Here is a 23,049-nt window from a genome sequence, read left to right as displayed (position 1 = left end):
GTGGAACTCTTTGTCTCCGAATTTTTAATGATCAACAATATATATATATTTTTTGTCATAATTGGATAATTAATTATTATTATATATTAATGTCATTTAATTTTTTATTTATAATTTTAAATAATTTTTTTAAATTCTTCTTTTATCTCTTCTCATACCATATTGTATTATTGATTGGATTCTTCTTTTCTAATTATTATCAGAAAATTCATATTTATTTTACAATAATATAATAAAAATAAATATGTCCGGAATAAAGTTGTGAAAATTCGAAAAATGAATTGATAGGAGAATAAAGTGACACCCACCTAAAAAAGCGACATCTATCTTGAAAAGTGAAAAGTGTTTGAGAGCGAAAGATGTTGAGTTTATATTTCTATTTTATTCATAGTTGAGATATTGGCAAAATCAATTTTAATTCACAAGTAAAAAATTGATGATCCGAAGTCCATCGATTAACTCTTTAATCTTGATTTTAATTGAGATATATGATTTAATTGATAAAACATTTTTTTTTCTTTCAGGATTTTGGATGTAAATCTTTGATTTCATTCGTTATAATGTTAGGATACATCGTTTACAATTAATGGGCGTGCTTCATATTTGACCACAAAGGGCGACATGGTGAGTTTGGACACGCGGAGCATGACCATTGGGTCAAATTTGCGACCTACTTTTGCGACTCGACTTCAATCCTGTGGGTTGGCCTTTTCGCCGTATCCCGTCCCGACGCAGTGCCTGGGTTGGATCTGTGTGTCCTGGCTAAGCCACCAACCACGAACCGATGTCCGACCACTCGACAGCTTTCTGGGTCCCACGCGGGAAGCCAGCCATTCAATTCGACGTCCCCACGGCCCATGAGGTCAGCGGCCATGGGGTCCGCATCTGTCGACCGATGACGAGGCGTTCTTCCCCGTTCGGTGGCTCGGGTGAGATTGAGGCAGGTGAGCTGGGCTCCGGCCTCATCCTTATCCCCTCCCCTCTCCGCTCCGCTTTGACGGGGCGATAACTTTTCGTACGCGTCTCTTTGATTGGATAGAATGCAGGAAAGAGCTGTGGGTCCCCCTATTTTGGGGCACAGATGTCTCTCTTTATATGTACCTCGTCTGTCTGCCCTGATCCAACTATTCCTGTCTTCGAATCCTTTTCCTTCTTCTCTTCTCCTTCCCGTCTTTGCTCCCCTCCGATCGACAAATCTCTTCTGTGACGCGGTGATCTCCGGGGCGACCGATTTGATTGGTCCGTGCAAGTTCTATCTTCTCCTCGATCGGAGATTTCTTTCGGATCCTTCACTTTGTGTGAGATTGGTTTGGTCGGCAACGCTGGGATCGGAAGCGGATTAGGGCTTGCGCCGTTCGATTCGAAGAGCATCGACCATGCCTTCGGTGCTCGGAGAAACCCTCGACCCTCGAGCGGCCCCCTTCACCCCCTCTCTCACCTCCTTCCATGGCGGATGTAGTTCCCATCGTCTGAAGCAGTTGCATAATAAGTGGAATCGTCGCGGTAGTCTTAGCTAACGTTTGCTTTCCAGGGGTATCACCTCCCCGCCACCCTTTAGGACTTAGGATTTCATCTCGATTTGTTTCTCCCCCTTTCCTCTTCTCCTCAAATTCTCGACTTGAGATCTTCCTCGATCCGATTCTGACCGGCTTTGAGTCCACGTCGGCATCTAACGCCAGTTGTTGCTGCCGTCGGTGGCGCTTACGGAAATATTGGACCAGGTATTGGTTTTGTTGCTAAGTTCTATAAACTGTTCTATATGATTGAATCTAGGCTACTTAAATTTAAAATTTTTGTTTCAAACACCAAATTCTCTTTGAGATTATTGGTTCGTTTTGTTTGATGGATGGATTTGTTGCTTTGACTATGATCCGGCTAATTATTTTTTGACATATGAGTTGGTGCACCTTAATTAACATCAGCTGTAAAAAGGTGGCATTTCTTAGTTCGGTTGTAGATAATAGGCACTATAGGTACTTTCTAATTGCTCATTTGGTTTCTTCAGGTAAATGGTTTGCAGGTAGTCTAAGTTACAATCACAAAATGGGTAACTATGTTGATGACATACGATCATTCTGTGTTCTATCAAGTATCAGGTCCTTTTATCTGCTGCTTTTTTTCTCTTCTAGATACTGGGGCCTATCCAGTTGTTGATTATGATTAAAGAGTGACTAGGATTACATGAAGCCAGTGTTCGATGAACTCTATGTGCTCTTACCAAGTGCTTGAAAGTGTCCTCAGACCCATTTGCAGACCTTGTTCTATAAACAGTTCTATATGATTGATTCTAGATTGCTCAAGTCTGTGAATTTTGTTTAACACATGATATTCTCTTTGAGATGGTTGGTTCATTTGGTAATGATGGATGGATTTGTTGCTTTGACTATAATTTGTATATGGCCAATTATTTTGACATATGAGTTAGTGCACCTTAATTAACACCAGCCTTAAAAGTGACATTTCTTAATTCAGTGGTAGTTAATAGTCACTATGGGTACTTTGTAATTGATCTTTTGGTTTCTTTAGCTAAATGGTTTTTAGGTAGTGTATCAATCACAAAATGGCTAACTATGCTGATCTATCATGTCCTTTTATCTGCTGCTTTTTTTTTCTTCTACATTTTGGGGCCTATTAAGTTGTTTGTTATGATTGAAGAGTAACCAGAATTATGTGAAGCCAGTGTTTAACAAACCCCACATACTCTTACCAAGTGCTTCAAAGGGTTCTCAAACCCATCTGTAGGCCATGCTTTTTTTTATCACATGTATTCTGACCCCATCTGTAATGACCATGACCTTATGAATATAGTATATTTTCAGGCACAGTCATCGTGAGACTGAAGACATGCCAATGTGAATTTCCCATACTGAATTGGAAAAAAAAACAAATAGGAGAAAAAGTTTGGCTGATGATCTAACATGAAATTCTTTTAAACAAGTATCTCTACATTTTTGTTGTTGGATCTTTTCCTAAATCTGATAAATTTAATGAAACTTCTTTGTCATCCTCAACAAGCCACTTTACTGTACCATGTTCTACTTGTGTTTAAGTGTATGCTTCCTTTTGCGACTTCTCCATATTTTCAGATGTTATACTCACTTTTAAGTGCATAATTGGTGAACTCTTTTAGGTATGCACTGTGAGGAACTTAGACATATTAGAGACACTGGTGCCATTTTTTTCATCTTATGTTATTTTTGTCTGTTATGAACTTGCTTATGCTGTGTTCCTTGCTTAATTAATTAGGCTTGTGAACTAAAGACATTTTGATACTTTATTTCTTTTACAAAAATATGTGTACATTAACTTAGCTAAAACTACTAGTACTAATACTTATATTCTGTTGGAATAATAATGATAGCTGTTCTTGACTAATAGTATTCTACAAGTTCAGCTGATTACTGTTGATTAGGTCAAAATTCATCATCAAAGAAATGCATTCTTTTCTTAGCTTCATTTTATTTGAAATTTTCATTGAGTGTAAAATTTTCCTATTGTCAAACTCATTCATTTAGTTTAGAACACTATATTTATAGGAAAACATGTGCTTTAGGAATACTTGTGCTGCATTTAAATTGTTGAAATTGCAGATTTTTTTTTATAAAATATTCTTATTCTGTTCCTTTACGGGTTGGCGTGAAGATGAGGAATCAGGGATACAAAGTAGATGAGACTATCAATGAAAATATTGTAACGTAACCACTAAAACACACTTGATTCAACGAAATACTTGCACAAAATCAAGGGAACATTAAAAGGATAAGAAATGTTTATTTTAGAGCTTATTTATTTAGAACTTATTTATTTTGATTTACTTCTGATTCCTACTTTGCATATATGGAGTTAATTGAACTTTAGATGTTTATTTTACTAATACTAACTCAAAATTTTCTATTTTCATTAGAGATAGTAAATATTTTAACTTGATCCTTCAGTGGAATAGTAATTTTCATTTAATAAGTTAAAACTTAGTTATGATGAAATGATTTCCTTTTTTTTGCTTTTTTTGTATGCTACAGATTATAATTACTGACATTTTCCAACAAAAATCTCCTGGCAGTTCTGATCTTAAAAACCAAAAATGGCCAGTTCTCTGTATTCAACAAATTTGAGTTCTGAAGATGTTGGTAATGATTCATACTTTTGCAATACTGGCTTCAAGGAATCATGCATGGAGCATGATTATAGTACTCCCAGCATTATGGAAAAGAAGATTCTGAAGGGAATACCATTGGAGGAACTTGACATTTCAGCTATCAATGAGAAGGATGATTTGATGATTGAAGATCTTGGAAGATCTCTGAGTGGGATTCTGCATGTTCGTGATTCTTATCAAATGGTGTGTGTTAGTAATCCTACTATAAATCAGGTTGTATCCTGTAGCCTTGATGAGATGGACAAAACTAACTTGGGCGAATATATATCTGAGGATATTAACAAAGAAGGCACAGTACAATGGATAGAACAGGTGCAATCACCTTCTTCCCCACTGGATGTAGGACTCTTGAGTACTACACATGTTGAGTGTCTGATAAAACCTGTAAGTCTAATATATTTGTTAACGTGTCCATCTTTGCAACTACATTTTGTTCAAGTTATGCAGCTGGAGATTTATCACATGATCTTAGAATTAACTATGTCTCGGACACTTCTGTAATTCATGAATTTTTAAAATCCAAACATTGGTAACTTGTCTAACAAATGATGATCTGATGTGTGACTTAACTTTTTGAGATTATAGGTGAAGCTTGCTATCTATTATCCTTTTCGTTCAATATAATTGTTTTAGCATATCAATTTACTAAAATGAAGTTATGTTTTAGTTTATGCTTGCAATAGTAAATACCTGCACTAATGTAATAACTTGTAATGTTTTAATGTTAGTGTACTATTTTCAAGGGATTGAGTCTCATGTGTTCATTTTTTATCATTAAGTTGGGTTTGAACATAAGAGATAATATTTTGTCTAGATTGAGTTTTTACTTCATTTCTATTGAGTTTTCATAGTGCTTGGGAGATTAAAGATTGAATTCACTAGTAATTTGTAAAAGAAAGACAATATTTAAATTATGAATAAAGGATTGACGGAGGGTGGAAGAATTTTGTTATTAATATATACGAGAAGAAAAGATGCTTGGAACATAACATTCTATATGGAATAAAATTACACATTATATTATGAAAATTTAGGGTATTGTAAGTGAACAGATGTACCATATGAAATTTGTATTCTCGAAAAATTAGATGGGTCTTTTGCTCAGAACATCAAACTTAAATGTTATATGCATTATTATGGATTATGGAACATGTGTGTTTTGGCAAATAGCCTTGCATATGAAATTTATTGTATCATAAAAGATTATAATATAAGCTTCAAAGATATAATATTATGGATTTAAAGAAAAAGAAAAGGCTATTAGTAGAGTTAAGATTTAAGACCTATGTTCGGCTGATTTGCAATTATAACGGATGCATTTATTTGGCATATTGAATATTGTGGTGTATACATCTTGTTGATACATTAGCACCTTAATCAAGATTTAAGACCTATGTTCGGCAACACCTTGGAAAAAAATAACTTACTTTACATGATTAGAACTAGCAGCTTAACTAGCACACTGTGTTCCTTTTCGGTGAAAAAAAATTCCTGGTGCATCAACATAAACATTCACCATGTTACTTGATCTTCACTATGCACAATTAATATATTGGTTTTTTTTTTTTATTGTGGGAGTAGATTTAAAATAATATCTAGCCTCCTTTAACTTGAATTAAAGGAATTAAATTATATTCAACAAGCCTATGATACAATTCCTAGAGACTTTATATGCAGTCAATTGTGTGTTTTCACCTCTAATTTGTATATGCATTTATATATTTTATTGGTCAGTCCTTGATGTTACAATAAAGTTGCCCCTTCGCAACCTAATTTATGTCATGAAAATAACATCTTTGCTTGCAAGGTTGTTACGTACATTGATTTCTCCCAAGCCCCACACTGGTAGTAGCATCATGCATCTTTACTATTTATGTGAATGATTGTTATGATTTTTACAAATAGCATAATTGACAAACATAATTTGTACAATTATATAAAGGATAAACAATAAAAAGAGAATTTATATGTATTAGTAATCATGTATGTATTCTGTCATTGTATTGTCCTACTGGGCTTTCTCTGTGTTCCATGATCTGTTGTATTCTTATCCATGCTCCTCGAGAGTTAGATACAATCAAATGAAGAGATTGTTTAAATTTGATTTGTTAGGATGACTGGTGTATTATTCTTAATTTTCATCACAATTCTTTAAATTTCAAATTTTTTTTATAGTCATAGATTGTCTAATTTGGACAAAGTATAAAATTAGTACAATGAAAGAAGTTGTACAAATTATTGTCATGTTCATACATTGTATGGTCTTGTTTGATAATTCTTTTTTTATAACAATGTTAAATGATAATTACAAATACTTATACAATATATAAAATTATATATTATACAATTATAATTCTTTAAGTTGTATAATATATAAAATCGTAACACAGAATATATATGTATTAACTTCTACATTCGTTACATGCCCTCTAGTTTTAGAAGACTTGCCAAGTGTCCATAATTTGTTATATCCATGTCCTTACTTCAGAGTTATCGACAATGATTAAATAAATAGATTGTTTAAATTCTCTTGCTAGGTTGTCTGGTGTGTCATTCTTAATTTTTGACACACTAATTTTCAGCTGTTTGTTCTCTTGTTTCTCAGTCAAACCTTATTCTGCAGTGCTTATCTCTCAATCCATCTTTTTAGAAGCCTAGCTCGACATTTCCAGCTTCTAGAGTAAGAACAGATTTAATTAAAGGATCTCATGCTTAGTCCAAACTTTAGTGCAAAAAATTTATGTAACATATAGGAGGAAACAAGCTTTATGTTTATTGGTGGAACTCGGTTTCCAGCGCAAACCTTATGTTGCCAAGGCTATGTGTTTATCCTATTATATATGTTCAAGTTTAGTCAGGCAAAGATAGGTAATTCAAAGAGCTTGTTTTTTAGAATAATCGCATATTTACTTTTTCCTCCAGACTACCCCAAAGCTAGTCTCTGCTATGAAAGGAGGTCGTGCTCAGGAGGGGAAGCCACTAAAGTCAAAGTTGAGTGTCAAATGGTCACCGGAAGTGTATGACCCACCTGCTACATCTGAATCACACACAGTGAAAGGTCACATCCGACGTCTCAAGACCTTAAAGAAGGATCATCACAAGCAAAAACATGGCAAAAGCAAGTCCTACAAGGGCAGCGGTGCTGACAGGAAACATGTTTCTCGAAAGAGCACCAGCACGATGATCGATTCCAGGATATTGAGGTTGTCTTCCAAGTGAACCATAATTCTCAATCTGTTGCTTTTCTCATAGGATACTATCGACATGGATGAATACTTAGCACTGATTCATATTCCATCATTTTTTTCAGGTTGGAAGCACTTCGTGCCAGAGCTGCACTAAACAGTCCTTGCCAATCAAAGGTGGAGGTAATGGACTTTTCAGGTGTTACTGGAGAACTGAAATGTGGAAACAGCTATTGTAACAAGTCTCTCGCTGCCTTGCACCTTCCCGTCGCCCGAGCCATCGAAGAAAAATTGATGAATGGAGCAACCTCAAGTCGATTATGTGAAAAACCTATTTCCGGAGTGCTTTGTTAATTTTGCACATGCATCATTATGCATAGGGCTCCGACATATATTTGGCTGTTGTGCTTGTGTTTCCTTCAAAACTGAATTATCTGTGTAATTGCTGTCTTTGTTGGTCTGTTTCTACCGTGTCATAATTGAACTGACTGTTTGTTCATTGCTGCTACTTGCCTGGTCAGTGCAAAAAAAACAGAAATTGGAACTTCTTCATTCTGGATTGTGTATCTGATGCATAAGCGCATGTCTTTTTAGATCTACTGTTATCTTTGATCAATAATTGTTGGGATGGATATTATGCGAACTGTACTTTTTGACATGGAAGATGTAAAAATATATTTAAGTTATAAAAAGAATCAGTTGCCTTCTCTTTCTATGGATTGTATCCAAAGAATCAGTTTGATCAGAATTTACATGTAATATTGAAATTTAATTCGAGATTGGTGGGATAAGTTATGGCGTAGTTATAAAAATTTATATTGGAATCTCTATGGTTATGAAAGTAAAATATCTAGTTTCATTTATCTTAACGTCATTCAGTTTTATTGACGGAAGTATAAAAATAATACGTAAAAAGATAATTTTAACATTGACGGAAGCATAAAAATAATACGTAAAAAGATAATTTTAACATTCTAGTTATGTTTTTAATGGTGGTGGACGATGACGTCGTTGGGGATCATGGTTGGCTGTTGTTAATGAGAAGGGAGAGCAACAATGATAGGTGAGGCAACAACGTAGATGTTGATACTTTGCATCCCTTATTGTGATGCATGTCTGCACATCTCAATAACGTTTTCAGTGGTGATGGACGATTGTGTCGTTGGGGATCGCAGATGATCGTTGTGGATGAGGAGGGAGAGTATCGATGACGTAGATGCTAATGCTTTGCATATGCATTGATATCACTCACAACTGTGTTAGCGTTGACGCAAATGTAGAGTGACAAAAGGGCCGCTCAGCATCTACATTAGCATCGATGCAAATGCAGAGTGACGTTGACGTAGATGCAGAGCAGTCCTTTCGTCGCTCTATGTCTGTGTCGGCACTGACAACAATGCAAGGAAGGGTGACACCGCTCTACATCTGCATTAGTACTAATGCAAATGTCGAGTGGCCCTTTTGGTGCTCTACATCTGCTTCGGCACCGACAATGATGTGGAGAAGGGCAGCGCTGCTCTGCATCTACGTTAGCACTAATATAGATGTCGAGCGACTCTTTCACAGTTCTGCATCTGCGTCAACACCAACGTAGTTGTCGAGTAACTCTTTCACCGCTCTGTATTTGCATCGACACCACTAAGCAATTGTGTCAATACCGAAGCAAATACAAAGCGTTAGTATCTATGTCGTCGCCTCACCTCTCGTCACTGTTCTCCCTCCTCATCCACAACAACTACCCGCGACCCCTAGTTGGTCCGTCGTCCGTCACTAGTAAAAATTATCTTTCTATCCATTGTTTTCGTACTCCCGTCAATAAAATTGGTGATGCTAAGATAAATAGAACTAGATATTAAACTTTCTAATATAAATTTTTTAAATCTAGAGATCATGATGCTAAAAAAAATCTAACTAGATAAGATAATCTATAATTAGCCGGCAGCAAAACCTTACACATTTCAAAGACAATGTTACAGTTTAGCAACGGTAAATGCTACTGATATCATTAGATCATCCATCATGCCCAATATTTCATCATATCCAAAATTACTTCGGTCGGGTGGCGAAGCTATTGTAAATATTAACTTCGTTGAGCCTAAATCCGATCATTTGAATAACATTGGATTAAATCAGGATGTTATAGAATGCCTTCATACAGCGAAATAGCAAATTGGCCTACGCGTTCAACCACGCACAATAGTATCAGTGAGTGCTCCAAACTCTGGGTTTTCGACGTCAACACGCAACTCGACCACCATAACGGACATGTAAAGCATCCTGAATTAACAGTTGCTTTCTGCAAACAACATAGTAACACTGTTGCATACATACGATTATTGATAATGTTGCAACAAGATGAAGCCTCATATTAAAAAGAATCTACATGACTTGGACGATAAGCCATGATTTCACAACAGTCTACTGAGTCAAAGAATGACCAAATATGAGACGACGACAGGATAGGCCGAAACTGCCTCTTATCAGATTGAATCTTTGATGCAATCAAAACCACCAATGCTTCAAACTAACAGTGACCTACTCGCTCCTAATGAGCAGAGCCTCCCACCAAAGCTAATACAGGACACAATCATAACCCACAAAAAGAATATGAACTGCAGAACACTAAATTTAGATCGATCATCCCTCGCGCAAGTGATCATGTGAAATTGATGACCCAGTTAAGCAAATTCACTTGAAGCAACTGGGTAATGTAGTTGTGTTGCTAAAACTCACGCGAATGGATTCCCACCTACAGATGCACCAGGGCCTTGGGGAGGGAACTTGCTGTGGATATCAATAAATTTGATTGTAACACAAGTTATTGCATCAATAATTCATAATATAAGCAATTAAAGCAACTTACGGAAAATGAGAACTTGGTCTTTGCCCGGACATGTATTGCAACCCTCCTAAATATGAAGACAATGGAATTAGAAAGACATCGAGACCCACTACAGAACAGCCACTAAAACTTTACCTTCAGGGAGAGAAGAAATATATGTTGCAGCCGCATTCTGAGAATTCCAGGGTTGAGCTACACCAGCAAGGTAATCATTGATCAACTGTGTGCTTGGTAATGCAGTTTCTAAGGAGCTCATATCCAAGAACTGCAAATGATGTTTAATCATCAACATGGACAGTCAATTAGGGCTTAACTTCTAATATACAATGCAATTGCGGTCTGAGGCTCAAATAAATAAGGGCAATGACTGTCTGCTGCCACGAAAATAATATAATAACTTGAAGAAGAAAACAGATACAACACATTTGTTGCAACACAATAGTGCATGTAACACGTTCAAATGTGAAAGTTGGTTCTGTAAAATAAACCCCATCGAAGTGCACCAATGTAAGCTCCATCGCCCTTTTCTATTTGAAAGCATAGATGCATAAATATTAAATTGTTAGCATCAAAGTCCTAAGAGAAAAAAAGAAAAATCTGAAACCATATATACACCAACCGAGTCAACAATCAGAGAAACTTTTGGTAATTATTGAATGCAAGTCATCATCCTAAAATTGCCCAAAAAACTCATGACTTCTCTTCTTACGTATTCATGACGATATAATTTATCTAACTGGTTTTCTGGACAGCTTCCACCTAATACCTTCATGATTACTTCAGTCGATATTTAATAGATAGTTATTGGCAATCAACGTCTCTGCAGTAATCAAAGCCTTTAACTAGTTGATGAAAAAGCACAATCAAACATGAAGCCAGAAGGCGGAAAAACTGTAGATGACAGTATAAGTCTATTTCAATATGTTTAGGCTTAAGATGATTGGCTTTAGAAAAGAGTTATCTCCCACAACAGTTGCTCCTATTGATTTCACTGTCACAAAAAAGTGCATGCCTCTTAGGATTTTCTTGTGTACATGTTTCCTCAAAAAAGGAAAAAAAAAGGCCCAAAATAAAATGTCTGCCCTGTCAACCTGTTATCAGTCATCTCCACCAAGGATTTCAATATGGATTCAATACCAGTCTCTGTAACCTATTAAACCGATAAATACTACTATATTGGGTGGTATAATATTCCACCCAGTATCAATAGAAAAAATAATAATGAATAAGAATGTACCAGTATCAAATCACATGTTTAGATATCAGTATTTGGTTGGACTGCTAAATACCAGATGATATCAACCACTTTGATCAAGATTTGTAACCACAATCCCAATATTAGGAAATTCTACTGGAGATGATTTCCCCTAACATGGAAATACTGGATCTCATGTGAACATACTGCGATTAAAGTTAATTATGGCACATACTGTGATTAGCCGAAATTAAGATATTTCATATTTTTTTATAATAAAAATTCTAGGTTTTCACAAAACACCACATTTTATTTGCTCCATTGTGTAGCAGTTAAACCATGGTAAACAAGCTGGTGTCCAGGACATCATGATGCTTAAAGTTAATTATGGCACATACTGCGATTAGCCGAAATTAAGATATTTCATATTTTTTTTATAATAAAAATTCTAGGTTTTCACAAAACACCACATTTTATTTGCTCCATTGTGTAGCAGTTAAACCATGGTAAACAAGCTGGTGTCCAGGACATCATGATGCTTGTGCCATGGACGTATAGCTAGGAATTTTATGTGTTGAGTACTTTAATAGTAAATACAAATATTTTTGGCATCCAAGTAGGATCAATGCTCTTCAGATTGCACAAACATATTAATAGAGACAAGTACATACATCAAAACTTTCGATGTTAATATCTAAGAAAACTAAGAAACTGCAGCATACCGCATTCATGGGTTCCAAGTGTGCATCATATGGAAGATCAAAAGGATTTGTTGATTTTTGTGGTTGATCAACCCCTCCCTGTTAAGCAAGACAGAGTCATTTTATCAGGTTAAGTAATCATTGTACGTAAATTTACTAAGCAAGGACTTGCTGTCAAAGAATAAATTTGCTTTGGTCATGTATCTAGCATATTGCATATCTATATGTGTCGTTTAACGTTGGAACATTCTAAGATTTGATGTTCAACTCAATTATTACTAGATTCAATTAGATTCAACTTAAACTCAGTTCAAACAGATTTCAAATTTAACCTAAATCGTGAAATCATTCTAAAATTGGGAATTTCTCTAGTGAACCCAAAAGACTCTCTCTCTCCCTCAGAATTCTCTGGTGCTCCATCAAATATAAGCAAACCTGGAGGTGTTGATCCATCTGTCTGTGGCTTCTTCCTCGAGTATATTGAGGTGTGGAGATCATGAATTGAGCAACCAGTTACTAGATTTTAAAAAACTTCGGACTTAGATCTCATCTTTGAAATCAAAGGTAAGTGATCAATCCCTCTTATATTATCGATCTAATTTGATTTACAAATTTGGCTCCTGAACTGAGATCTTTTAATTGTTTTTATGTTTTTCGATTTTCATATCCTTTGACTGATCTCGCCAAAATCAGGGGACACCTTGCCAAAATTTGATCAAAATACCCCCTTGCTCTTTTGAAAGCTGCTGTGTCTTGGATGAATTTTGGCAGGAATCATGTAGAATTTGATGAGATGTGATTTAAATCAGATCTAATGAGCTTCGATCCAATATTCTCAAATTTTCTAGGATTTGTTTTTGGTGGATCATATGACCCTTTCAGGATTCCTATCTTGCGAATTTGCAAATATTAGGATAAGAAGTTTAGCAATATTGAGGTCTCAGATGCCTCTTAAACTCTAAAGGGTAGTTCCCAAGGTAGTTCTCATCAATGTAGGATAAAATATCAGCATATAAGGCAAGAGGGAGGTACCAACTAGGAATAACACGATACCAGCTCTGGTTGACATAAAAACGGAACATTCTTTCTGAATGGTGTATGCCAGGAGTAGGTAAGATACCTGAGTAGAATCTAAAGATTGTCAGAATTGAGCATGCTGCCTCAGTCACTCATTGTTGGATTTGGGACACTTATTTACACAAACAAGGCAATGCTAGACCTTGTTATAGGGTTTCCCTAAATTGATCAATTTAATGGTTTAATTTTGGATACCACCTTTGTTGTTGTTGTTCTTGTTTTAATACATAAAACAAACTATGATGCACTCTCAAAGAAATCCAATTATCTACTGCAGTAAAAAGCAAATGCATGGGTGATAACCAAATGGGTTTCACAAATTAACAGTATAAAAATAGTGGTTTGCAAATAAATGGTGATAGAAGTATGTTTTAAGCTAAATCATTAAGTAAGAAGAACAAGTAGATTCATCTCAAGTTATGAACTAGTATAGGATAAAAGGTTCTATGCAGTAGAACCTTAAGAGTTACGCAGCTTTGCAGCAAAATTCCCAACTCAATTATGTATAAGAACACATCAATAGCAGTAAGCATGAAGCATAAACGATGATGTTTTCACAATCCATCACAAGTGACTAATTAAAACTAAATAAGCTTAAAGAAGGCTTGAGGAACTACTGCAGACCGGCTTAACCAATAATGACAAAGGTGATCCTGCAACAACACCCACTGGCTGATCAAGACAAGGGTTTCCAGCATCCATAGCTGACCTTTGAAACCCATCCTTATCAAAATCCTGGAATTTGATCAGGTATACAAATCTTAGATGATGAGTGGCACATACCTAAATAGAAAATAGGGATCATGGTAGCACCTGCATTACTTTTAGAGCAACATTTGTATCATGCAATGCAAAGTCAGGCACATGAATCCATGATATACTATTCTGTGGTAGACCCCCAACTGATGCCTGAGGTACTTTCTTAGTTGAATCATCAAAGGTGTTCCACAACTGGAAAAAAAAAGAGGAAAAGGAAACAGCTATAGTGAGAATAACAAATTACAACAACAATAACAAGCTATAATATGCCAACTATTTGCATCAACTTCATGGTTCTTTTCCAACTGTTGAGCTCCGTACCGGAAATAGTTAAGATTCATGCTCATGAATTCTAATAGACCTAACACAACCATTCACCTCTTTTCATCCGAATAAGAATAACAAATCAAATATAATCTGAATAGCAAAATAACAAACTCAAGCCATTCGATCTTGAACTTATGATCAGATGCATTGATTGTGTTGTAATTATCTGATTACATGAGTTAGACTAGCAAGGAAAAAAAAGGCTTACTCTTCATTTGCAATACGTTACCAAGAAGTACTATTACCTGTGAGTTGTTTTGATCGGCAGATCTTGTGCGTTCTTGTAGATCTGAATGCAACTGGCCAGATGTAACTGTCATGGGTCCAGGAGCGAGAGGATTTTGAAATGGAAACCAACCTGAGTCGTTTTCTGGAGATACCCATCCACCCACCCTTTCCTTGGGTGCTCCACTACCAGAAAGCTCTACAGCAGAGATAACTGGACTCATTGCAGAATCAACTCCTACATGGTGAGGTAGGTCAAACGTAGCCCATCCATCATTTTGTGGGACTGGATCTGCTGCTGATCTGTGCTCGATAGGGATTGTAGATGAAGGTTGATTACTAAGGTCAGCAAACAAATCAACAGATGTAGATGAAGTGTTTGGCTTCTGTACAAATGTTGGACCGACTATATCCTTGTTCCCAGTATGAATAGAAGCAGGTGACTGAGCAGAAGAGAATGTAGATGTCTTTGCCTGCTGTGTACCACTTGAATGCACAGACTCCAAGACAACATCTACTACACCCAATGAATCAGGTTTGTGCTCAAAAGGGCTTAAAGATGAAGATTGGTTATTAAAATTGGCAAACAAATCTATGGATGGAGATGTACTCATTGGTTGTTGTACGAATGATGAATTCAATAGATCCTTGTTCCCAGTAACAATGGAAGCAGATGACTGTGTAGAAGAAAATATAGTTGCTTTTGCCTGCTGGATTCCACTTGAATGCACAGGCTCCAGAGCAATATCTACTGCATTCGCTGGACTAAATGATCTATGAGAAATAGAGCTGCTATCCAAGGAACCAAAGCTGCCAGCAGATGAGGTTCTCTGACCATATCAAGTACAAAATTGTCAGTTGTGAAAATTTATCCTTCGACATCCGCACAGGTCACTTATCAACATGATAATGACACAATATATAGAATCCGATATACACAGGGTAAGGATCACATACCTTAGGACATCGCATCCCATCTAAATTCCTTTTAGCATTTGTCTCAGTAAACTGATTCAATGTTTGTTGCTTTGCATCTTTATGTATGGCATCCCTTGACAGGTATAAAGAAGGGCTGCAACACCCATTATCTTGAGAACTTAGTGACTGGACATCATATCTGAATGTATCACCTGCACTAGAAATGGAGAAGTCTGACATTCTTGAACCAGAACTTTCATTCGCAAATCTGTCTTCATATGTTACATGACTTGAACTATATATGGAGCTACCCGTTTTCCCATCATAATGCCCTTGATTGGAACCTGGCTTTCTGTTTAACATGCCAAATTGTTTTCCATAGCGCCTGTCCTCATACTGATACTCATAAGGAGGGCTCTGAGAAAAAGAATGGTAAGAACTGGCTCTCCTCTGTTCTAATTCGTGATTCTTGGAGCTCTGTCCAATGCATAAATATAACAGTGTCAATGTCTAAGTGCATAAACATTAGTTAGATTTGAGGAGACACAGGAAAGAATAATTCTTCAATGCATGAAGACCAAATTACCTCAATGTCTCTAGATGGCTTGCCTGTGGAATTCCCCCTAGCATATTTCTTATTCACATAGACATCTTTTATAAATTCCCTAATTTTGTCAGCATTACTGCAACAAGAAAACACAAATCAAATAATAAGCAAATTTAACAGGAAATAGTTGAAAGTATTTTAAGTTAGAGAGCTCGACTAACAGATATATTCAAACCTGCTATCTGGAAATCTCATCCTCTGCATGTCCCAATCTTTTAAATAAATTTCTCTTGCAAGCTGTAACAAACCATTATTAACTAATGGCAAAACAGGCAATAAATCCACAAATATACAAGTCCCAAAAGCAGCTACTTTTTACCTGATTGCCACCCCTTTGGAGAGCCTCTACTTCTTGTGTGGTAAATCTTGCCAAAGAAACAGACTTCACACGGTGCGTAAACTCACGGCTGTATGGAAATAAATTTACATCAAAACTAGTGGTTATGACGTCATAGAACTGTAAAAGAACCATCTATACCTTACTATAAAAACATTCTTTTCAAGATGTTACAAGAATGCCAAAGTATATTAATAATACACCATGTCAGTAAATAAGTAAATGTCTGAGTAGCACGAACTACATATAAAGAATTACTTTGCACATCTACTGTATATTACTAATCTAGGCAAATGGCAAGCAAAATCTATTTGAATAATACAAAAAAGAGGCTCAGAAGCCACCATGGATGGAATCCTATAGTTGGGTATGCTTTAAATGAAGTGAAGACTGCAGGAAATCTAGAAGATGAAACCAAATTTATCAATTTAACTAGCTGGCATCTCTAATGGGAATACCAACCAGAACAATTTCCAAATCCCAAAACAATTCACCATTGACTAATGCTGAGAATTTATCATGTTCCAAACCTAAGTTTATCACCATATATAACACGTCATCTCGCAAGGTAGGGTGTAAGCATTGTAACGGACTGAGAAAGATAAATCTCATAAATAAAGATGCTGATGCTTTTCACCAGCAAGGAAGCATAGATTGATTTCATTAGGCATAAAAGGCGTAAGGCATGAGGACTTCAGAAGAAAGACGAATTGTTGAGCTGGCTGGCGTTTGTGGACCTAGGTCCTAACTAAACAAGGACTTCAATATAAAGAAAGATTGTTGAGCAAAACTTTTCTTTTGAAGTTTAGAGGTCTGACAAATTTTGGCATAAAAAACTTTCTAGAAGTGTCTTGATAGCTTAATAAAATAAGCAAACATATTACACACAGGATAAGACTCAGCACCAACATAATTTAAAATATAACTATGAGAATAACCTGCAAGCAGCAGCAAAGGAAAGTTCAAATTTAAAGTTAACAAAATAAGAAAAAAATAGATTCTACATAGAGATGGAGCAAAAGATTCTACTTTTACCTTGATAAGAGGATGGTTCACTATATTTCAATGGGATGCATAGTAGAGGTATGTGCAAGGCCAATGAGATGGTTAGAACTTCAGATCAGATCTAATTAAGGGCTGATCTGATAAAATCAACGAGTTTGATGGTTGATTAAAAGAAAATATGGTGATTGTGGTATGACTAAACAAGACTAAATTGTCATCAAAGAGGATAGAAGCAACAAAGAAATACAACTACTGTTTTTGAACCTCGACAGAGTAACTACAGGGATTATAAAAGAAAAGAGAATAGACTATAAAAAAGAGAAAAACAATAAAAAGGAAAGAAAGATACCTAACCATCAATCACAATTAGATTAATTATTCATCAATGGCATGAGCAATTACAACCAATTACATGGTCCATTATTTACCAACCACATGAAAGTAAAGCCTAAATACTGGAAGGCTTTACAGGAAAATAAAATTTGGTGCAAAACTTTACTTTTGGTCATAGAAAACTAATAATCCCACATAATTCACATGAAATCACCTCTAGATTCTTTGACGTCTACTTAATAGGTAAAGAACTTCCCTAAATCAAACTATGCCTTAGCACCAATCAATTCAAAATAGGACAATAGGAGCATCATAAAATAACCACTAAAAACAACGACAAAAATACACAAATTCAGATGTCAAATCAACAAGCTCCAAGACATGAGTTATAGGGAAATTGAATCATCGGACTGAACAAACAACCAACAGATTTGATGAACACATAAAGTAGTAAGTTAACAAGATCTGAAAAAATTGTCTCTAAAGAAGCATGCTTGGCTGAGCCAGTAGACTTGGTCTAGAGCATGTCTCAATGGATAAGCACTACTTGTAAGTGCTTCTCTGAGTCATTCATGGTTTTACTCATGAAACATAAGAAGGAAAGTTTCAAGGAGTAGTGGAACAGGAAAAAGGCATAGGTGAAAGCACATACAAATTTTAGGTTGTATGATGGAAATAATGATCTTATAATCTCCTTTTTTTTCAAGTACTCAAATTCATCTGTTTAATAATATTTCTTACACATGCAGAAGTTAAGGCTAGGAGATAAAGAAGCCACTGGGAGTTTCGATATATCTTAAACAAACAGGACACAAAATGGAATACGTGTTACAAAAATAGGACACGGAAAAATTCAATTGCTGAGAGCCTACAACAGCAGTCAAACCCAGTACTATCTATTCCAAGAGGTAAGTGCAAAGGAAGACAGGATAGCCTTCGTTTGTTTGCTAGACTTCCAAGAAAAAGAGAGACAATAAGTGTGCCTCTAAGACACCTATCATTTCAGGGTATAAGCTAAACAAGATAGGCTTTTTAACTCATCTTTTCTATTAATTTTCATTTTTCTGAAATGTCTAAACACCTTCTCTGCATGACAAATGCATCTTATGTGTCTCTATAGCTTTCAAAATCCAAAGTTGGATGTCAATGAATTTATACAGGAGCATGCAATTTGAGAGTGCCTGCATGAACATGGGCATACAAATGGCTGTACGCATTCCCCCACTAGGTCTAATATGCAGAACTATATGAAACTCTTTCATGATGTTCTAATCTTGAAATCTCTATAGTTGCACAAATATAGTCCATAACCTCTCACACAAATCAGCTTGACTAGTAGTGAATCTTATGTGATCCAGGAACCAGTCAATTTGACCAAAAAATTTCTGTCACAAACTACTTTAGATTGAATAGCGCGAACAGTCTTGAGCAAAGCCGCATAGATACAAGCTCGCATATTTATTTGCAAAAATTCATATTGCAAGCACAAGAAAACTAGTCAAGTTTCAAAAATATACCCATGACAACCGAGATATTCTGATGGACAGGGACAACAATGTGACCAAGAAAGATTAAATTTTTGGATCCAGGCTAACAAAACGATGTACAAGAACTCTTTAAAGCACCTTCCGATGGGTCATTATGGATAGAATAAAGAGTTCTAAGTTAATCATTTTCATGATTAAAGAGAATTAAGATAAAAGATATAAATTTTTTTCACCAAACCATCTGTAATCATGGTAGGTACAGAACTACCGATCGTTTGCAGCAAAAAAGGGAGTTTTGCAACTGTCGTAAAATATGTATGGACTTACTGAATCCCGCTGCACACGATACAAACGAAGGTCCAGAAATTTGTGCACACATATTGGGGACCCTGTGTCCAATAAGTAGAAAGGATCAAGGGCTTTAATCGACAAGATTTAGATGCAAGAAACAAAAGAGCCAAACATTACCAGGCTGTTACAGTTAATACATTTCCTGTTGGGCGGCAGTTTCATAAGACCTCTAATGATCTTCTCATTCCTCACCTCCTCCCTTTTACTACTCATTTTCAAGCAAATTCCAAAGAAAAATCAACTTGCAGCTTCAAAACCTAGACAAATTGACTCCCGTAGGGTGGCGCCAATTCGAGGATCTAAGGAAGGGGAACCAGAAGAGTCAGCCTCCCAAACGCAAATATAAACACAAAAGATGTCTCAGCGAGCAAGGAAAAGTCGGATCTCGGAATCCCTAGCTTCCTCGCGTCAACCAACCCGACCCGACCCACCAGCGATCGATCGGCAATCTACACTCGCCACTCCCACGCGATCTCCTCCGGCCCCGAAAATTCAGGATTCCTGCCGTAGGGTTGGATCGATGGCCAGGGAACGGGGGAAGAAGGCGACGAGACGGAGGGAGGGGTCGGAGCTGCTAATGTTTTATTTCTTTGGCTACGGACGGAAGGAGCAGCGCCTCGAAAAGGTCAGTAAATAAATACAAGCCTTTTTTTTTTTTTGCCTCAGCGGTCCCTCCAAATTTGCCCCTTTTTTCCATTTTCATATATTTTCTTTAATTATTACGAATTATTTTAAGGTCCCTACACATTTTTCATATTAGTTTCTACTTCCTATTAATTTCAATAAAAGCTTCCACGATTCTTCTTCATTATGCAAGTGAGTCCCTCCGTTCGATTTTATCTGTTATCGATCCCTCATAAATTCTTCCTCGATATGCATTTTGATTCTATAAGTTTCGTTAATTGTAGTGAAGTCCTCATTCCAAGTTGACTACCCTTTTAAAATAGAATAAGAAGAAATAAAGGTAAAATAAGTTTTATTTACCGTATTGTCGGGTCCTATTATAAACATAATAAAAATCTAATCATATATGATCACATGATTTAACAACGAATTAACGTTATGTCGAAAAATTATCAAAACTCTTGGGACTTGATAAATAAGTCATTGAGTCCCCTTGCCTCTACTTCCATCACCATATATATATATATATATATATATATATATATATATATTGTGTATCTCATGGTTCAATATTCTATTAATGGTATTCGATAGTTAATAATTGGTTGGAGAAAGAAGACATTTACCATATTGGTTGCATGGACTATGTTTGACCTTCCAGAGTTAACTCAAGCTCTTGTTAATATATATGTGGATGCTAATGAACTTGATAGGAAGATTTTATGTGACTCTCGACCCTTTTTCTTACGGGGATTGAAAAGCTTCATAGAACGTTTGTCTAAACTATATATCCTCAGCTCTTAAATAAAAGTGTTCTCGAGGATGATGATAATATAGTATCTTCGTGGAGGATAATATAATGTCTTCCTACAAAGAAATATTTTAAATGAGAAAAAAAATATTCTATTTGTTTGTTAAAAAAAAAATATTATATGTTGAAATTATGGAGGTGACAAACATAGACCAGACTACCTAACACATACATGTAATATTGAGTTTTACCTTTATCTTATTTTACAATAGGAGACTCATTGCAGTGAAATCTACATTGGACATTATCAAGTAGCTTGGTAGGAAATAGAATGATTTTATGCATGCATTAAATGAGGGCGCTTGGAGGTATTTTAATGACTTGGAACACTCAAAGGCTCAAGTATTTTTCAATTAGTCATAATTTTTTATGTTAACATAATGATGTCATGTTCTTATCATCTCCTTAAACTAACTCTTTATAATGTGAAGAACATGACAGGGGTTGATAGAAGATCATAATAGAGTAGTCGATCGGATTGAGGATCCACAATTAATCATAGATTTCAATAGCTAATCTGATTACATAATTTAAATGATTACTTAAAAATTTAAAATTTTATAAATATTCATCGTCTCAATAAATAAAACTTATCTCAGTCATAACATATCTCTCAATTTTACAGGTGCATCGCATTGTAGTTTTAATATACGTTGCTGCTCGGAGTCTCTTAGCCTTGTATTTTCTCCGGTCGTACATCTACGATCACACGGTTGGCATCCATTTATCGTACACACAATCGAAAGGCCATCCACGCATCCGTCGCTACTGTGTTTGGTCCCACCACATAACGAACGGGATGGCGTTAACGTCTATGACTTCGTAAACCCATCCCCATCAGACACGTAATAAATTTGGCCCCATTAAACTGATGTTGCGAATCTCGCAAAGCGTCGTGGAAAATGAGGTTGCCCAACGAAGACTTTGTTTCGTTTTGAGCCGCAGGATTCTCATCGGACGGCGTGGAGGACTCCACCGTCCATGGCCCCTTCGTGCGAAGCAAACGATGTGCGGACCCGGAAATATGTCTGGAAACCGCCCTGGTTTACGACCCCGCGGCAACCCATCGCGGGCCCACGCTCTTCTCTCGGAATACAAATCAGCAGGTGCGTCCTGGGTCTTCACTCGTGGCACAAGTCGAAGGCGTACCAAGAAGCTTCTTTTAACGCAAGCTTATCGGCGTAGGGAATGAGATGGAAGCGCTGATGGAGGAGACCTGCTCGGCCGCCGTCGCCCGTTGGTTCTCTGACGCGTTGCCCAGCGACGGGGACGCCATCTCTCTCACTTCCTCTCCCGCCTCCATCGTCCCAGTCACGGCGTCTCCGATGCCGCCTCGGCCGCTCGCCGACCACCCGGCCCTTCTCCGAGCCGGCAGTCCCCTGGGGAAGAGGAAGTCGCGCGCCTCGACGCGGAGGGCGTCGACGTTCATCAGCGTCGACCCGGCCGACTTCCGCCGGATGGTTCAGCAGGTGACCGGCTTCCGGCTCGACGCGGGCAGCGCAGCCGGGCCGGTCCTTAGGCCGGAGCCATTCCGGCCCGGCGGAGGGCAACTGTACCCGGCCTTGGTGCCCACGCTCGACAGTTCGGCCTTCGCCGTCGGGTGGACCGGGCTGGCCGATCCGAAGGACATGAACCGCTCTGGAGTTGAACCGGTGATGGATGAGTTCGAGCCGCTCACCGGTTTTCCGACGCTCGAGTCGTGGGGTTCCTTTTAGAATGTTTTCTTTTTCATTTTTTTGGGAAAAAATCGTTTTTGTTTGGCTCTTTTGTTATTTGTTTTTATTTTAATTAATAATAAATCTGCTATCCTTTTAATTAATTAATGATTTTAGCACCTATTGGCATGTTGATTTAATACGAGAAATCTTATTAATAAGAAACTCTTCATTCCGGCACATTGATAGATCGATGAGACGATTACGTTTCGATCGTTGGCGAGAGCAAAGCTGCACATCGGCATAACTAAATGAACCACATGAGCATTTATTTTTTGTTTCTACCAAGCAAAACAATAATTTGAATTAGCTTATTTTATTTTAATTATTTATTTTATAATAATTTTAATAATTATGTCTGTGATCTATTTTTATTAGTCTAATCTAAAATTAA

The 23,049-nt window shown here is 36.8% G+C and overlaps 3 protein-coding genes across 10 annotated transcripts; 2 read left to right on the top strand and 1 right to left on the bottom strand.

Moving 5' to 3' along the window:
- Nucleotides 1–1,128: 1,128 nt before the first annotated feature.
- Nucleotides 1,129–7,893, top strand: LOC135643610 (uncharacterized). 3 transcript variants are annotated; one of them, XM_065160782.1, is made up of 4 exons: nt 1,129–1,721; nt 4,061–4,468; nt 7,079–7,359; nt 7,467–7,893. In XM_065160782.1, the coding sequence occupies exons 2-4, from the start codon at nt 4,082–4,084 to the stop codon at nt 7,693–7,695; spliced, it is 897 nt and encodes a 298-aa protein (XP_065016854.1). In that variant the 5' UTR covers nt 1,129–1,721; nt 4,061–4,081; the 3' UTR covers nt 7,696–7,893. The 3 variants fall into 3 exon arrangements, with proteins under 3 accessions (XP_065016854.1, XP_065016852.1, XP_065016853.1); XM_065160780.1 differs by having other exon boundaries at nt 4,061–4,540; XM_065160781.1 differs by having other exon boundaries at nt 1,582–1,721; nt 4,020–4,540.
- Nucleotides 7,894–9,803: 1,910 nt separating this feature from the next.
- LOC135643364 (probable ADP-ribosylation factor GTPase-activating protein AGD14) lies at nt 9,804–20,092 on the bottom strand. Of its 6 annotated transcripts, none has more exons than XM_065160210.1 (14): nt 19,623–20,092; nt 19,482–19,543; nt 16,312–16,399; nt 16,168–16,229; nt 15,972–16,068; nt 15,697–15,862; nt 15,425–15,597; nt 14,488–15,297; nt 13,970–14,107; nt 13,781–13,891; nt 12,101–12,178; nt 10,319–10,448; nt 10,205–10,250; nt 9,804–10,125 (listed from the first exon to the last, which is right to left on the bottom strand). In XM_065160210.1, the coding sequence occupies exons 1-14, from the start codon at nt 19,716–19,718 to the stop codon at nt 10,071–10,073; spliced, it is 2,112 nt and encodes a 703-aa protein (XP_065016282.1). In that variant the 5' UTR covers nt 19,719–20,092; the 3' UTR covers nt 9,804–10,070. The 6 variants fall into 6 exon arrangements, with proteins under 6 accessions (XP_065016282.1, XP_065016278.1, XP_065016277.1 ...); XM_065160206.1 differs by having other exon boundaries at nt 15,425–15,862; nt 19,623–19,804; nt 19,937–20,092; XM_065160209.1 differs by having other exon boundaries at nt 9,930–10,125; nt 14,488–14,981; nt 15,078–15,297; nt 15,425–15,862; nt 19,623–19,867.
- A 1,981-nt stretch (nt 20,093–22,073) lies between these two features.
- On the top strand, nt 22,074–22,759 carry LOC135642474 (calmodulin-binding protein 25-like). Its single transcript, XM_065158652.1, has one exon. The coding sequence runs from the start codon at nt 22,134–22,136 to the stop codon at nt 22,653–22,655; it is 522 nt and encodes a 173-aa protein (XP_065014724.1). The 5' UTR covers nt 22,074–22,133; the 3' UTR covers nt 22,656–22,759.
- The last annotated feature ends 290 nt before the right edge of the window (nt 22,760–23,049 follow it).

This window comes from Musa acuminata, chromosome BXJ3-7, assembly GCF_036884655.1.
Source record: "Musa acuminata AAA Group cultivar baxijiao chromosome BXJ3-7, Cavendish_Baxijiao_AAA, whole genome shotgun sequence".
In the NCBI taxonomy this organism is placed as follows: domain Eukaryota; kingdom Viridiplantae; phylum Streptophyta; class Magnoliopsida; order Zingiberales; family Musaceae; genus Musa; species Musa acuminata.
Note: the sequence above shows the minus strand (reverse complement) of the source record. Positions and strands in the feature narration are given on the sequence as shown.